At 38.3% G+C, this 16914-nt stretch overlaps 1 protein-coding gene across 2 annotated transcripts in view; it reads right to left on the bottom strand.

Annotated features, from left to right (window-relative positions):
• The window catches only part of TBC1D5 (TBC1 domain family member 5), a 316356-nt gene that overhangs the window by 4184 nt on the left and 295258 nt on the right, over window positions 1–16914 (bottom strand). For both annotated transcript variants that reach the window (XM_066194787.1, XM_066194779.1), the window contains 2 exons: window positions 6407–6486; window positions 5492–5668 (listed from right to left, as the gene is read on the bottom strand). In XM_066194787.1, coding sequence (XP_066050884.1) covers window positions 5492–5668; window positions 6407–6486 — 257 coding nt within the window. The remainder of the gene's footprint in view (window positions 1–5491; window positions 5669–6406; window positions 6487–16914) is intronic.

Genomic DNA, 16914 nt, shown 5'->3' with positions numbered 1-16914 from the left:
AAGAGCTGCATTCAGCTCCTGCAGTGCTGAATTCAAGTGCTGTGTTCCTCTGGCAAGAACATGACTGCTTTCTTGGTTGCTTCCACACAGGTCTTTTTCAGAGTAATAATGCAACCTGCCAAACAGCCTGTATGTACAAGCATCCTGAAGTGGTGTGATGCCAGAACCAATATAGTCAATTACATGAATGCAAGTCTGAGAAAAAGGAGAAGTAGAGGGAAATGTGTGTTTGTGGCAATACGGCAATACAAGCCCTTCAGCTGTGATCCTTCCCCCATCCCCCCCCCCCCCCCCCCCCCCAAGAAAAAAAAAAAGGAATAATCTGAATGAGATAAAGGTGAATCTACAGCATGGTATATAAAATTGGAGTATCAAAAGCATCATCAAGCCACAAGAGCAGTCACAGAATCCACGGCTGCCAGCAAAATTTACTTTGAAGAATTTCTTACTACAGCTGAAAATTATTTTCTTGTTTTGAGTACTGATTACAGATCAAAATGTTCTTGAAATGGTACTGTAGAGTAGCTCTGGAAGCAAAACCCACCTGTGATTATAAATGACTGTAAGATGAAATGAAGGAGCTGGAAGTCTTTGGTTGTCATTTACACAGTCATTACAAATTGTTAGAAGTCACAGTCAAAATAAATATCAGCTGAATGGGAGAATATATTAAAATACAGAATTGTGCCCAAATTTACATTAATAAGGATTCAAAGATCTCCCTTTCTAGTAGATTTTGAAATATCCTGGTCTCATAATTTATAATTTTTGTGTGTTATCTAGAAGTATGCAGGTATAATAATATTATATATTACTATAGGTTTAATAACATATAATATTGTTTTGTAATGAACTGATTTTAATACTTTATAATTCAAGTGGAAGAATTTTGAGTCCAGAGCATTGGTTAAAATTTTAACTGGTCCAATGTAAGACAGTTGTCACACTAATAGAAATTGGCATTATTATTTTTGATAGTAACTCTCTTTTCACAGAAGACTTAATAAAACTCATACAAAACTCAACAGATTGGTTTTAGAAAGATTAACAACTAGTCTTTTTTGAGTGTTATCAAAATTGATCTCCAACCCTCCTGATACATGCAGAACCAGAGTAGTTCAAATGTCAAAACCTTCAAGCAGTTTCCATGAAGTTAAAACCACAGAGTTCTATATTACAAGGAGAGACACTTCACTGTTGAAACACTTCTGAGCTGAAACGTAATTTGTTAGTAATTAGCCTTTTGCTTTCATCTTGTCTGTTTGAAATGCTGTCTCCATGAGCTGTCAGTGAGTCAGCTGCCATCTCCAGGGGGCTGAGGACACAGGCAGCACACAACTGTGGCTCTGCTCCATCAACATAGAATCTCAGAATAGTTTGGGTTGGAAGGACCATTAAAGGTCACACAGTCCAACTCCCACAGCGAGGCACAGGGACATCTTCAACTAGACCAGGTTGCTGAGAGCCCTGTCCAACCAGACCATCAGTATTTCCAGGGGTGGGGCACCCATCACCTCTCTGGGAAACCTATTCCAGTATATCACACCATCCTCATCATAAAAAGAAAAATTCTTCCTTAGATCTAATCTAAAATCAACCCTCTTTTAGTTCAAAACCATTGCCCCTTGTCCTACTGCAACAGGGCCTGCTAAGAAATTAGTTTCCATCTCTCTTTTAAGACCCCTTTAAGCTCCCCGAACAGCCACAATTAGGTCTCCCTGGAACCTTCTCTCCAGGCTGAAAATCACCAATTCTCTCAGTCTGTCTTCATAGGACAGGTCTCCTCTCCAGCTCTCTAATCATCTTTGTCACGCTGCTCTGGACTTGCTCCAAGGTCCATGTCCTTTCTATGCTGGGGACCCCAGAGCTGGATGCAGTGCTCCAGGTGGGGTCTCACCAGAGGGGAGCAGAGGGGCAGAACCACCACCCTGACCTGCTGGCCACACTGCTTTGGATGCAGCCCAGGGTACAGTTGGATTTCTGGGCTTGAGTGCACATTTGGGAAATGTCCAGCCTCTCATCCACCAGTATTCCTGAGTCCTTCTCAAGCAGGGCTGTTCTTAGTACCTAATCCTCCAGCCTGTATTAATACTTTTTTGGGAGCTCTAAATGCCATAGTCAAAATTTTAGCGCTTTGTTCCCACCCCCCACCCTGTGCAATAGAAATTTACATTCCTCTAAACAACCACTGCCACATAATTCACCTGGCCTCTTTCCACACTTCTATTTAAAAGCTCCCAGGCAATGCAGTACAGTCTCATTTTTCAGAATTATACACTTTATTATTCCAAGCGATCAAGAATCCTTTATTTCAGTCCTCACAGCCCTCACACCTCCACCTTGCGTAGGGTGACACAGATCTTATTTAGTGAAACACTCGCCCAGCAAGATCAGTATTTTTGTCTCTGGCACTCCCCAGTTTCCTAAATTCTGCTTTCAAGAGTGTGCTCTAGTGCAGTTGAAAAAGCATCCTGCTCTTTAATAAAGGAAAGAAAACTACTCATCCCAATTTCTTCTTGTTACTGTTGGGCTTCCCAACAGTACTCTTCATGCCACCCACACTTTTTGGTTTGGTTAAGGAGACCTATAGCTCACTGGAGGTAACAGAGAAGCAGCGAAGCAGAGAAATTGACACCAAGATCCTATAAAAGGGCTTCCTGTAAATGTTTCCCTATCCCTAACATACACTGGTATCTTGGAACTGATATTTCCAGAGGTAAAATACCTCCTTCCTTCTTCTTTCGCCTGTTTCTGTTTCAGGAAACTCATGCTGACGTGAAGCATGTTTTCTCCCATCTGCTGCCACTACTGAATAAATGAAAAATGACAGAATTATACTTCCAGTAGCTTTGAAAGTTAACAACCTTACGCCCGTTGCCATATGGCTTCTCCAAACAATTTTTCCTGATGAATATCAGCTACTAGGACCAGGCTTATTTCATTTGCCTTCACACTGTGAATGAGTTAAAACTAACTGCAAAGATACAATTCAGGAAAGCTTAGAAGAACAGCAGCTCATTTTGCCTCCTTCTTTGAACAGACATAAAGGCAAGATAATGTGTTAATTATCATTCATTATTTAGCAACAGAAGCCTTCTGTTTGTCGACTGCATGCTGCTACCAAAGCCAAACATTCCAAAAAAATGCTTGATTTCTTTTAGCCTTTATCTTATTTTTTTTGCATTTTTAATTTTGCAGCTTTCCTTTCTAAAGGAGGGCTATATCCTTATCCTCGTTTTGCAGAAAGGGATTTTGAGACAAAAAAGAGGAAGAACACTTAAAAAAAATCTAAGATGATAAATAATTTATACTTATATAACAACCAAGCACAAAAGACCAGATTTTAATCTCAATTACGGAATAGCTACACCTGTAACTGTTCCAGCTGTCCTAGAAAATAACCCTATAACTCCAGCAAAGAACAATCTCTACAGTACAAATCACACCAAATAGAATTACAGGCATTACCAAAGTCACAGTCACAATGCAAATAGACTAGAAATTTATTTAGCAAAAAATGCATTGAAATGCCTAGAAGTGGTTATTTTTTTAGTGTTCCTGTAGCTCTCAGTAGGTACTCCTGGCATGACCCAGGGCACCACTGCAGCCCCTTTTCTTCAGCAGAGCTAAAAACCTGGGCTGTGTCCTGGTTTGGGCCAACAACTGAGCCCATCAATTAACAGTCTAATATCACAGTCCACTATCCCACAGTCTTATTCACCTGTGTTTTATTAAAAGGGCTCCAAAGCTTTTTGTTTGATTTTATGCATAGTGGTTAAAGATGAAGGGCTTGGAAACAGCACAGACTAACTAGGGGGTAGTTAAACAGACAAACTATCCCTAATTAACTAACTAAGGATACTACCAGTCCTCCTGGAGTGCCATTTCTAACACTAATCTTTTTCTTTCTGTCAAAGGTGCTGTTGCTCATTATCATAATTGGAAATTCCAGAAGATAAGAGGAGAGCAGGCTAATCCATATGAATGTACTTCATCTCCAAATGTAAACCATGCAGTGCTAATGCCTCATTAATGCTCTGCAGCTCCTCAGCTTGTACAACCTCTATTCACGTTGCTCATTGCTGACTTATGAGCAGCCTTGAAATTGTGGGAGCCATGGCTGCCACTCAGTTCCTGGGGCTGGATGTATATACCCTGACTACACACTGGGATAAGCCCAGACCTCATTATACATCACCCTGAAAATTTGCACTGGAGAGAAATCTGTGCAGACCAGGCTTCACTTGCTCCAACCTCAATACTGGAAGAGTCCCAGCGTGCCCATGGTACATGGTTTTAGATCAGCCTCTGAGTGAGGGCTTCTCCAGCACCAGTAGGGTCTGCACACACACACACACACACACAAAGCTTGCTGCCATGTTATATGGCATTCTACCCTCTAGTTTCTAGAACTGGAGAACCACCAAAAGAACACTATTTGCCATTTTGGGAAGAAAACAAGAGGTACTCCTAAAACACTAGGAGACCAAGGACAAAAATAGGAGGCCATTATATACTGTCTCAGTTTAATCTATGGCTTTATTATGGCAGAAAATAGAGATTTTAATGACAACAGCTAAGCAAACAATGAAAACTCTCTAGCAAAGCTTCGCTCTTTGCCATTACTGAGTATAAAAAATAAATCTCAGTATTGCCTCTAATACTGAAATACAATTAAAATATGGCTTTTGACATAGAGTGTTTTAACTCAGAGGGATTGTGTGTAATAAATCAAAATGACCCTGTGTCATTATTTGAAAATGAATAAATATTTCCTGTAGTTCCTAAGTAAACTTGTCAAAAGTGAACTGTCTGCAAACTCAGTTAGACTTTGAGGTGATAGTGCTGCCACTGATTTATGAGTGTGAGTATCAGCAGCAGGGTGGCAGACTTAATAGAACATAGAAATGAGCAGGCACAAAAGCACTTTTTTTTAAGATCACGTTTGGGTTGGACTGAGTCAGACAAGAGAGGGCCCTTTGTCTATGAACTTGTCCTATGACTGTATGCTTTGTAGGTGAAAACATTGTTTACAGATTCAAGGAGAAAGTCAATACAATGAAGTAGAAGGTAAAAGCAACCTCCTTGCTATTTCCTTTTTGGCACTGGCCATGAATACACTGCAATGCAGTTAATCAGCTCTTACATAATGGGATCCTGGAGGACAAGGACAATGAGAATAATCATGTGGGAACATTTCGTATGGGAACATTTACCTGCAGTTTTTACATTTTTTGTAGGAAAATAATCTGTGATTCAACAGTGTGAAAGAGCTGCCCCCAAACACTGCCTAACATGTAGACTTAAATATCTGTATGTGGGCCATATGGCTACAATAAAAATAATTGATCAGACAGTAGGACAGTAGCTAGAGACACACTTTTAACTCACTCTCCATATGGACAATGAATGCTGGTGTCTGAACATGCTGGAGGAAGTCTCCAAAAAATGGAAGGCCATCAATAGCCCGCTTGATATGTTTTTATTTTACCTGTTGTCCTGAGATGAACTGTTGCTTTGTCATGACAGGTCCCTTTAGGACATCACCTGCTCCCTTGTTCTGATTGTTGGAACAGTAATGATCATCAGCAATCGTGATTTGCTCATTTTCTTCAGCTTCCAACTGGCTCTGGTTGAAACGCAATGAACCTTTCAGGATATCCTTGATCTGTTGTTGAATAGGAGGGGAAAGGATATAAGTTAAAAACTGGGAGGAATTCTACATTTTCTAAAGCTCTGTACAGATTGCTTTCATACACCATTTCCCCAAAATATTTGCTCTGAAAAAATAGGAAGAAAGTCAATATTCATCCCTATAATGGTTAAATATATAAATAAAAGTGAAATGTGATTTTTATTAGAGTCTGAAAAACAACTATCCAGGAAATCTAAAGAGAATAAAATTCTCTTTAAGATTATTCCCTGCCTCATTACAGGTTTAACATTTGTCACAGTAGGGAGCAGAGGACAGTATAATCAGAGCTACAGATGCTCAGCAGCATTCTCATTTTATGTATGTAGTATTTTTTTCCTTTAATTCAATGACGTTCAAGTGTTGTCACAATGAAACAATGGGAACACAGGCCTAGCTGATGTCTAGCAAGTACATTTTGCATTAGGAGAAATGATAGTGTGGCTTAAGTCCAGCACCTGGTGTTGCACTTCTTTAGTTTTGATTTGAGGCCTCCAAAACTTCCACAAGAGGAAATACTGTGCAAGATGTTTGAACTCTTTATAGCTGAGTTTTATTGTTACAAATAAAAATACACCACAAGGTTTGATGCACCAGTAAAACAGCTACAAGAAGACAAAATAGCAGTATACAAAGAGAATATAATAGAAAAAAAGGAGAAAGGATTAATAGCTCTGAAGGGCACAAGAAGGTTAAGCCAAGCAATAGTAATACCTGCTTCAAACCAGCCAAGGAAACCAGAATTTCATCTTCTTTTTCCAAGCGTTCTTGCAAAATGACTTCCTGAATATTTCCTGTAACATCAAAAGAAAAGAAAGGTAAAGAGAGAAAACATCCTAAACAAACTCTAATGTGCTGTTACCTACTGATGACTGATGCTCTCAAAACAAGCTTCTGTGACCTGCAAACACAATTCCATATCCAAACCTAGAGATTGGCAACCTTATTATCTGCAGAGGTGAAGCCATCCTGAGCCTGGCACTGCAGCCAGGAAGCCTCCAGCAATGCTCTACTCCTGCAGGACTTCTGTTGCCCCCGTATACCAAGGAATTCAGGCTACTACTGGCCCCTAGAAGACCACACCAGCCTCTGTGTTACATACGGTTTTGAACTTAAAAATGCTTTGGAAAGCATTCAAAAACAGTCAGAGAAATCTGCTGCATCTCACAGAAAGGTTTAGGTAGAACCACAGCTGTCTTCATCTTGATCCCATGGCCACTGCAGATGCTAGAATACTCTTCTTTATAGAAGGACTACAAGAAGTTTAATTCCCTCTCCATTCTCTTCTTCTAGGTAAAAGACCCCAGGCCACGCAAAACTTATTTGACAGAAGGAGCAGTGCAGGACCAACACTTCAGGAGACTCTTGCCTTTAACACCCACAGCATGGTCCTTCAAGGCATTTCACTACCCTGGTATAGAGTGTTTGCAGGAAGACAACCGAGGCAATGGTACACTCCAACACAGAGAAACTACAACACCAATAACTCTGCAGACTCAGTTCCTTCTCTGATGTCGCAGCTCCTACTTTCCTCCCTTTAAGAAAACAGCAAAGATTCCTAGACACAGATTGGCAGAATGAGATCTGTCAACTGAAAATGACAGGACACTCCTTTGTGCCACTCCTGTCTTACATATACAGACTGAGCCCAAATCCCTCAGTGACACTCATTTAGAAAGAATGCTTTGCTGCTCACGAGTGTCTGTATCCCAGGTACTTCACAATTAGAGCTTTGTACCATTAACCACACCTGCATTGCATTTGTTTGTTTTTAACAACGTCCTGCATGTTCAGGGCCCAAATCAGTGAAAAGCCAGAACTGCTGCTAACAGATGATTCTGACAAGGACAAATATGATGACACTGCCAACTCTGACACAATATGAAGTTTCAAGTAAAACCATTGAGTAATTTGGTATGAGTTTTGTGTTTACAGAATAAATACCAAACTAATGAGATGTGGGAGACAGGACAAGAAGAAAGATTAAAAGTGGAGAGGTAAATTTAAAACTTGTGCATAAACACAAGTTTGAAATTGAGTCAGGGCCAGAAATCAGTAATTGGTATAAAGGAGGAATGGAATGGACAAAGAAGAGAAAGTATCCACACCTCAGTACTAAATGAACTGTTAAAATGCAGTATGAGATGTAGAGGGAATCAGAGGCTAGAGCCATGAAAGGCAATGGCTGACAAAAGTCAAGGCGGTGTGATCAAGGTCAAGAGCATCAGGGAAGGTATGATAACTCAGCTTTGCATAAGCAGCTTGCCTGAACAAGGCGATCAATGCTCACATTCTTTAATATACATTATTTACTATACTACAGGGGCAATGTCCTGCAGCAATGTGGTACAGTTGTCAAATTGATGTACAATTGAACAATTCTATACGAGAAAGATGCTGCATCATGAAGGCTAGAAATAATAAAAACCAGATCTTTATGCAAATATGCAGCATCTTGAATTGAGAAAATCTATAATTATTGCAACATTTTACTTGCTTTTCTTTTTACATCTAAATTGTCTAGTCCCTCAATTGTTAAGTAAAACACATTAATATTTATTTATAAAAGAATAACTTACATTCTGTTTTCCACTGTTTCAAAGAATGCATGATTTCCTTCTTTTAAAAGGTTCTGAATTTGAAAACATCAGAAGTCCAAAGCCTTCATAGGCAGGACAGCCATGTTTGACCACAGCCTGAATCACTGAATTCAACTGTCTTTTCCATTTCTCAGCATTAGAAAGAAAAGTATTCCACAGTGCGTGATCCCCACATAAATTAAGCTATACATTAAAAAAATAGGGCATGCATACTGACTAAGCAGATGGACCAAGAAAATAATTCAAAGCAAACCTCCAACCTGCTGAAGACTAAATTAAGGAAATCTAAAAAATGGGGACAACTAAAGCAAGTGCTGAAAGATTTTTCACATGATGTGGAAATACTCTACTATTATTACTGTTCTTTAGAGATGTTCTGTAAGTCAGTATTTAAAAAAATATGGATAAGAATCTATCATCCCTATAAAACCCATCTGTAACCGGGTTTGATGAGCCAGTACATGAAGAAATTTCTAAAAACTTATGAATGGAATATGACAGTTACCCAGCAGTAAAAAATAATATAATGTTTGTATCATCACATATTTACTTTAGTAAGATTAATGCCAGATTTTAATATTAGTTTCAGAGGAAAAAAGATTAGGAGCAAAAAGGTAGGAAATACAGCCAATAAGTATGCCAACTGAGGCATAAAGGCATAAATTGAGATGCCCTTCTGTAGTGCAATGAAACAGAAGGAAGGTAGAATTCCTTGTGGAATTGGCAATGAATCCTTTTCTTAAATATGTCCTTGAACTGGAGATGGCTTCTAATCTGCTGCTCTCATCTCTTTTGAATGCAGTTTTAACTTTCAAATAAGTGGAAACCAAATTTACCGGCACTCACTCTTCTTCTCTGGCTAACAAGTAGGGAGGAATTACGAAAAAATAACCCTTAGATGAGCGAAGCACACAGGCAGTGTGATTTTGCATGAGTGCCTCCTTGATCACTTCCTTCTGCTGGGACCGCCCTTTGAAATCCAGGTGGACTGGAAAGAGAGGTGGGAAGAAGAGGAGGGATGGCAAGAAAGTTGGTATGTGCTTTGCAGCTGCTCTCCTGTGAATGGCTGTTCCAGGGCAAAGCATCCTCACTGGGGGAACCCTCATCTAAGCTTCCTCCCACTGCTGGGGGGACCTCATAGGGTAGTCAGTTGTTGAGAAGCAGCAGGAAAATAAGCTCTCTAGTGCAGACAAAAGCTCATTTTACCTTTCTATATCTCAAAAGATACCCTTGCAACTAGAAATACTTTAAAAGATACAATTTCAAGAGTGCTAGGAAGCATATTTGATATGACATTACTCAGCTGAAGGACTTTTACTTTAAGCTGAGATGTATAATTTAATTATTCTTCCTTCATAGGAAATGTTACTGTACTTTGTGAGAAGTGTTTCATGTATATGAATGAATTTGCCACATATTGATTTTTTTCCTTATCTGCTGCTCTTTATCAGTACCTCACAGCTGCTGGTTTTTTTTTTTTTTTTTTTTTTTTTTTTTTTTTTTTTTTTTTTTTTTAAAAAAAAAGAAATTACCTTTAAGAAACCCTGCAGATGTCCATTTGGAAGTGAAAACACCTTCCTACCTTTAAAGAAAACCACACTGATACAATGAATCAAACAAACTGATTATGTGATTTCTGTATTTTTCAAAATTGAGTCCAGTTTGATTCTGTGCTATAAATACCCATCTATTGGGATAGCTGTTGTTATTCAAAAGTTATTAAAATCCTATTGTACATAGAAAACTAAGGTTATTAAGGTCAAATATTCCTGACTGCCTTGATTCCTGACTGCCTTTTTTTTTTTTCTTTTATTTTCTTTCTTTCAAGATTTCATTTAGCTGATGCCAAATGTTTTCTGCAGAAAAAGACAATATTTGTTTATTCAATGAAGTCCTTAGTAGTGGAAAACAAGAAGTTTGCAACTTCTCACCTGCTGGTCAGAGCACTGCTGTGAGATGTACGAGATACCAGACTGCCATTACAAGAGTCTGGATTTGTTTCCTGGGTCTGACTATCACAAAATAAACTGTCAAACCCTGACTGTGATCCTGACTAAGCCTCAGAAATACTGGAGATGTTAAACCAGTTGCTGTCTTCAGAAGACAACAACATTATCCACTTTGATGGATGCCCTTAAACTAGATTCACATCTCAAAGGATACCTTTTATATAATGGATTTGAATTAGTTTTAGGTGCTTGTTCTTAAATGAGCAGACTCGTTTAAGTTTGATAGATACTAGATCAGTAAATCAATAATTACTTCCTGAGTGAGACTGTGATCAGCTGCCTTGATATACTTTAAATCCAACTACAGCTACAGAGCAGGAACATGCAAATGATTGCATTCATGTTCTTTTTTAAAAAATATGGAGAAACACTGTAGCAGTTAGTGAGTTTGTTAACAACAGTTGAAACAGTTAAAAATAAGGATGAAATATATTTTTCATTTCTTGCTCCTACAGTTACAGCAAATTGTGAATCACTTTACATGCACACTCACTGTAGAAGTAACTTTTTTAAAAAAATCAGGATTTCTATTTCCTTCCCCTAAATTAATTGCTAAATTTTAAACTGAAGACATGCTATCTATAGTAACAAAAGCTATTTTCCTCCTTCTGGCAGGAAAATTAGAGAAAGCTTATGCTCTCTGACCATTGAAATGCTCCATATTGCATAATGGTGTGAGCAGTCACTGCCGAGTTCCCAAGCCAGGGAAAGGGGCTATTCAAAACATTCCTCTCTGAATGTGGAAAAGCTGTTAGGCTTGGCATAATTATTTTACAGGCTTATTAAATTAAGTAACTTTCACTGATAATTTTGTTTGCATTCAATACAGATTTTGTAAGAAACCCAACCAGAGCTGCTCTAAATGAACGGGAAAACTTGTCTGCTGCAGACAAGGTCCCCTCAGGCATCGCTTCATGCCCATCCATCCAGAAGACAAATCTGCACCTCTTCCCTTCCACCGAGGAGGTGGGAGACAAACACCCTGCCAGAAGAAGGCACAAAACACACTTGACATAAAATCAGATGGAAGAGGAGAAAACCAAACTTCTTTGAGGTTCTTTGTTTTCTCCCGCACTGCTGCTTTTGCAGTGCATCTCCCTCCTAATGATTTCTATTTTAAGCTGGTCTCTGTGGGGCCTTTCCAGGAAGATGACTCCTGCTGAGAGGAGCTAACTCGAAATAGCTGCAAGCTGTATTACGAATGCTGCCTTTCTACTACTAGCTCCTGATCAATGACTTGTGAATAAGCAACAGTGCCAGAGTCATGTTAAATTGACTTTTTTCAGCCTTGTTTTCACTACTGAGAAGAGAGCTCTAACTCAGAATGCAAAAGTACCTTCTCACTTCCATCATAGGCAGGAGGAAGGAGAGAACTGAGGGTATTACTACACCTCTTAATTTTTCCAAAAGAGGAAAGCCAAAAAATCCCAGTGTTCCCAAATATGTCAACACACAGCCAACTCTCCGGACTCACATTCCAGTACTTTTGCATGATTGTCTTTAAAACATGATTGTCTTTATGAAATCAGAGTTCAAAGAAAAAGTTTCCAACATTCCCTGCACAATGTGATATCAAGACTGCCTTTTCAAGAACATTAAGGAGCTAGAAGGACAGACTGGGACTCCAGCTTCTGATAATCAATCTTTCTCTCTTTTCACAACAAACACTGCTTTCCTACCTGAACCTGGTCTGATGAGCATGAAAATGAATTCTAGACCTTAACACTGATTTGTGGCCTTTCTAGAAAGACTATGCTGTATGACATAGTGATGTTGCTGTTTAATAATGCAACTCAGGATGTTTCTAACTACTGCATTCCTTCCAGCATTAAAAATACAAATGAGAGGAGTTAAATTGCCTTCTAAAACAAAAGTGTTTGTGATCTAAGTGTTGATGAAGGCAACACTGCTAAGTAGCTTAACTTTCATTTACCAATCTCACTGTGAATGCCAACACTTACAGTAAGAATTACACATTATATTAAAAGCATCACTCAGCAACATTTGAGTCTTAAAGAACTTAAAGATCCTAAAACTCTGAAGTATGAAATTGTCTGTGAAACACTGAATTCTTTAAAACATTTATCTGAATATAAATTATGTATTTATACAGTGTTGAATATAAGTGATATATCTATACTTCTGATTCATGTCTCATGTGGAGCATCAATGCTTTCTCAATATTTTAAGTGTGGTAATGCTCATGACATCAGAGAAACAGTAGTAAAAAGTTACCAATCATCAACTCACAGCAAGGCACAGAATTGCAGATGTACAAAGAAGGAGATTGGTAGGGTCATAAAGTCATTTTGCCCATCTCTTGCTCAAAGACACAAGTAATTCTTAGCTGTGAACTCGAATTTACACACAGTAAGCAGATTATGCTCAACATGTATCTTACACCTGTATATTTATGGAAATAATGGGGAAACTATCAATTTAGTCGTACAACAGTTTTGCTTCTGCTTTTATTCCCTTAAACCTGGAACTGGAAGAGAAACCACTACCTAAGAGATGCTGGAAAGGAAAGGGTGGATTGTCAGTGTACTTCAGAATAAGGGAGACACTCACAGAGCAGCAGGGAGGAAGCAACAGGAATTCAATGAAAGTTGCAAGGGAAGTTGTTAATCAGGTAATGAGGGGCTGTGTAAGCTTCATTATTTTAATCTCCTTTTCACTCAGACTGCTGGGATGAAAGCATCTGTAGGTGCCTACCATAGCTGGACTTTTTGGACTGGCGCAATTGCTCTAGAAAGAAAGTAGGCTTGCTCTGAGTTGAATCAGTTGTTTTTGACTTTAAGAGCCACCCTTAACTGACAAAAAGGTGGTTAAAATTCGTGGAACATGAAAAAGTACACTTTCATTCTAGATAAAGATAAAGATAAAGATAAAGATAAAGATAAAGATAAAGATAAAGATAAAGATAAAGATAAAGATAATCTATCTCACATATATGTATCTGTAAAATGACCAGAAGTGACAGCCTGAAAGAAAGTCTGCAACAATTACTTGTTGTATACTATGCTATACAACAAATACTTGTTTCCCAGTAAATATTCCTACATTTGATATAATAAATTTGCTAATGTTCTTTCTTTATACTCTGTTTTTATAGGTTATTTTACAGCATTATTTCTAACCAAATACAGCAATCCCTTAGACTCAAGGGCCTGTGTTTGATGTGGCCTTTTTTACTGATAGCATTTCTAATCACACTGGATTTATAAACCATGGATTATTTTATTTATGTCCCAAGCATAAGAGAACTTATTTAATGCATTTACTTCCTCAACAAATGATGAGGTATTTCATTTCAGCACAGGACAGCAAAATAACTTCCATTTAATTTTATTCTTACAGAAACGTCATAACCTTTCATCTCATCATATGACACATAAAACAAGAATTCAGTACTATCTTGCATACATGTAACAAGCACTTTGTCCAGATCTATATTGGGCAGTATGTCAGTCCCTAAATACTGAGCATTAAATCAACTTTCTCCTCACCTTTCCCCACTGTAAATGATCCTTATAATAAAATGCATCCTTGTAACAATTACACTGACTGTTAAAAGAAGGAGGAATGAAATCAGTCTAATTGAACCTTTAAAGGTTCTATTTGACACAACTAAAATTATACTAGCAGCAATATCCTGTAAGTTTTCATTTCTTTATTTTTATGGTTTATTTTCCTTGCTCATGGTGCTTGCAATAATCACAGTGAAAAAGTGGCTTTGAACTGTTTTTAATAAATCTGCCAAATAATATTTGTCTGGGAGCTGTCAGGAAGTGCCAGTGATAATACAAGTGCCAGCACTGCTTGCTGTTTGTGGCAGGGATGTCCTGTGATCCCATCCAAAGAACTCCTAAAAGATTGGTTTTTATTTTTCTTCTTACCATGATGCCATAACTTCTGGGCATTTTTTACAAAATAAATAAATACAGTTTTTTTACAGGCTACCTATGAAAGCTGAGAGGTGACATGCCATTCCAAAGGCAGGATGCTGGTGGTGTTTAGAAGAATGGAAGAGGAAAACTTCACTTTTCCACACCCCTTCTATAATCCACAATGGAAGGGCAGAGAGGTATTGGAATACTGGTGAAGGACATAGCAACATATTACAGACAACACTAGTGAAATTAGAAAATGCACCACAAGGAAAAGCCAACAACCCTGTATAGGTAGCTCAGGGAAGGATTTATTTGCTTTGGCTTAGTGAAGTCATGATGCTTAAGCATAAACTTGCTAGATGTGGATCAGAGCTAAGACGTTTTTGTGATGTTGCCTCCAAGACAAGAAGTGATTTAAAGACCTGGATATTGAGCAACATATTTCTGAGACCCAACTGAATCTCCCTCTGGCAGCTGGTTCAAGTTAAGCAGTAACAGTATGAAGGTGAAATTAATAAAACCAGGCAGACTTATGCTTCCTCTGTATAATAGGGTACCTTTGCACATATTTCTAGGGCGTTGTGCAGAATCCTGTGAGCTAACTCTGCAGAACTGGTATGAATCCTCAGGGCTTATTAGCTGAGGCTCTGTGCAGCAAGAAAGCAGCTAAATTGCTTCTGAATCTCAGCTGGCTGGGGAAGCAACCTTCTACATTTACATAGTGCTGCCCTTAAGCAAAAGCAAGTGGGAAATGACCATAGTTTCTCTACTTTTATAAGCTGATAAATTGCCCATCAAAAAAAAAATAGTTTCTATATAAAGATCACCATATCCAAGTTAATACTGAACCAATGTTCCTTTAAATTGCTTCTCATGAGAAGGACTTCCTGTGCTACATGTGTAATTATTTGGTAAATGTTCCCACACTTGGAGGTCTGAAACTATGTCTCTGTTGGAAACAAATGGTAGGTTCTTCTGTCCCAGATAATGGTGATGGATTGGTTCCTGTCCCATATAAAGAGACAACACTTTGAAATTCAGCACTTTTCTTTCTGGAACAAAACTGGCATATTAATACAGAACCTCCACAATCTCTCATATTGATACTTGCCCATGGAGGGCTGATACTTCTCCAGGGTTTTAATTTACTTTTTGTTAAGAAGCTGCACTTTAGTTGTGGACCAGAGTGGACATGGTCCAAACCCTGGAGATACTAGAACAGCAGATGGTGTCAGATGACAGTGTCATTAGTTGGTGTCACCTGAACTGCCATTAACAGGCTTGAGCCTGGGATGTAAAAGCTTTGCTCTTTGAGACACTCCAGACTGACTTCATGTTGAACAAACACCTCAAATTCAGTCCCATGTACGATATGAAGGACAAGAGAGGAAATCTTCCAGCAGATATTATAAGGCCCTCTGAGTGCTGTTTGTGTGCATGTCTCTTAGACATGTTTTTCATAATCTACTCTTAAGATATCAGACAGATGTCACATTTACCAGTTATCAGGAAAAATCTTTTTCTGAATGCACTTGCTAGCTTCATGCTTTTATTTTCACATAGTGCAGGAAAGGAGAAAATAATCAAAATTCTTCAAAAAAGAAGTAACCTTATGACAGATAATAATATTGTAATACTTAAATGGTGTATTATGGCTTTCTGAATCACTGAGCATTGAGGAATTTATGTGCACTAACAGTAGAGTATCACCCAGAAAGAAAAATGCAAAAGAATATTACTGGATTTCTGGTATCACCAGTGACAATATTATTTCCTGAAAAAGACTAGTGCTTGTGAGAAAGTAACATCAAGAAAATGTATCTGTGATGATGCTGGAGCAGTAATAGCTATGGCAACTATACTTTTTCACTATTAGCTGAGTAATATTCTGCATTTATTTTGTGAGCAAAGCCACATGACAGGTTTACAAGTTTGGATGTATCTTCATTTCAATAACGGAAAAATTGAACATAGGATTCTTTTTTTTTGAAAGCTATGACAAGCTTGTGAAAACAGGTGGGAGCAGCAGTACAATCTGCTTCCCTGTAATGCCACTTTACATACCTAAATTTTTACATTTGTCTTTGGAGGTATTAAAAGGAATTTCCCCTGAGCAGTGCTCCAGTGGTTAAGGGAGAGCGGGAAGAAAAGTAAATTTCTTTCTAATGCACAGCCCTAAGACGGAGACAAAGATCACAAAATGACTTCCCTCCATTTAAATAATGAAACCCCTATTTCTAATTTCTACCCATAGCACTAAGAAGCAATATTTCAGAACCATCATTCATTCCCATGGTAACATGCCCCGATATTACAGGCAGCTAATTATGTTGTTGCCATGTTGTAGACTGTGGGGTTTATTTACAGGAGGAGATAAACATTTAATGAAAGCATCTTTGAACGTATGAACAAAATAAAATCTGCCATTCTATCCCTCATATTCAGAACAGCACAGATAATTTCATGGTTATTTTGATAATTTCTCAGCTACAACACACTGTCATGAAGTAACTCTGCACCTGACTGTCATTTGGATCCCCCTTGTAAGGGAAAGAACCTGAGAAATCAGCCAAAAAATCCTCAACTGTCTCATTATAAACCACGAGAAGAATATTCCGTAATTGTTTGATATTGTGATAATTTTGTGGCAAATGATCACTGGATATGCATTTTTATAAGCCTGGATTAATATTGTTATAATGTGACCTGCAAATGCAATG

The sequence above is a fragment of the Chamaea fasciata genome, unplaced genomic scaffold (assembly GCF_029207755.1).
Source record: "Chamaea fasciata isolate MVZ Bird 193981 ecotype frontalis unplaced genomic scaffold, bChaFas1.0.hap1 SCAF_1, whole genome shotgun sequence".
Classification (NCBI taxonomy): Eukaryota; Metazoa; Chordata; class Aves; order Passeriformes; family Sylviidae; genus Chamaea; species Chamaea fasciata.
This window is presented reverse-complemented; position numbering and strand designations above follow the sequence as displayed.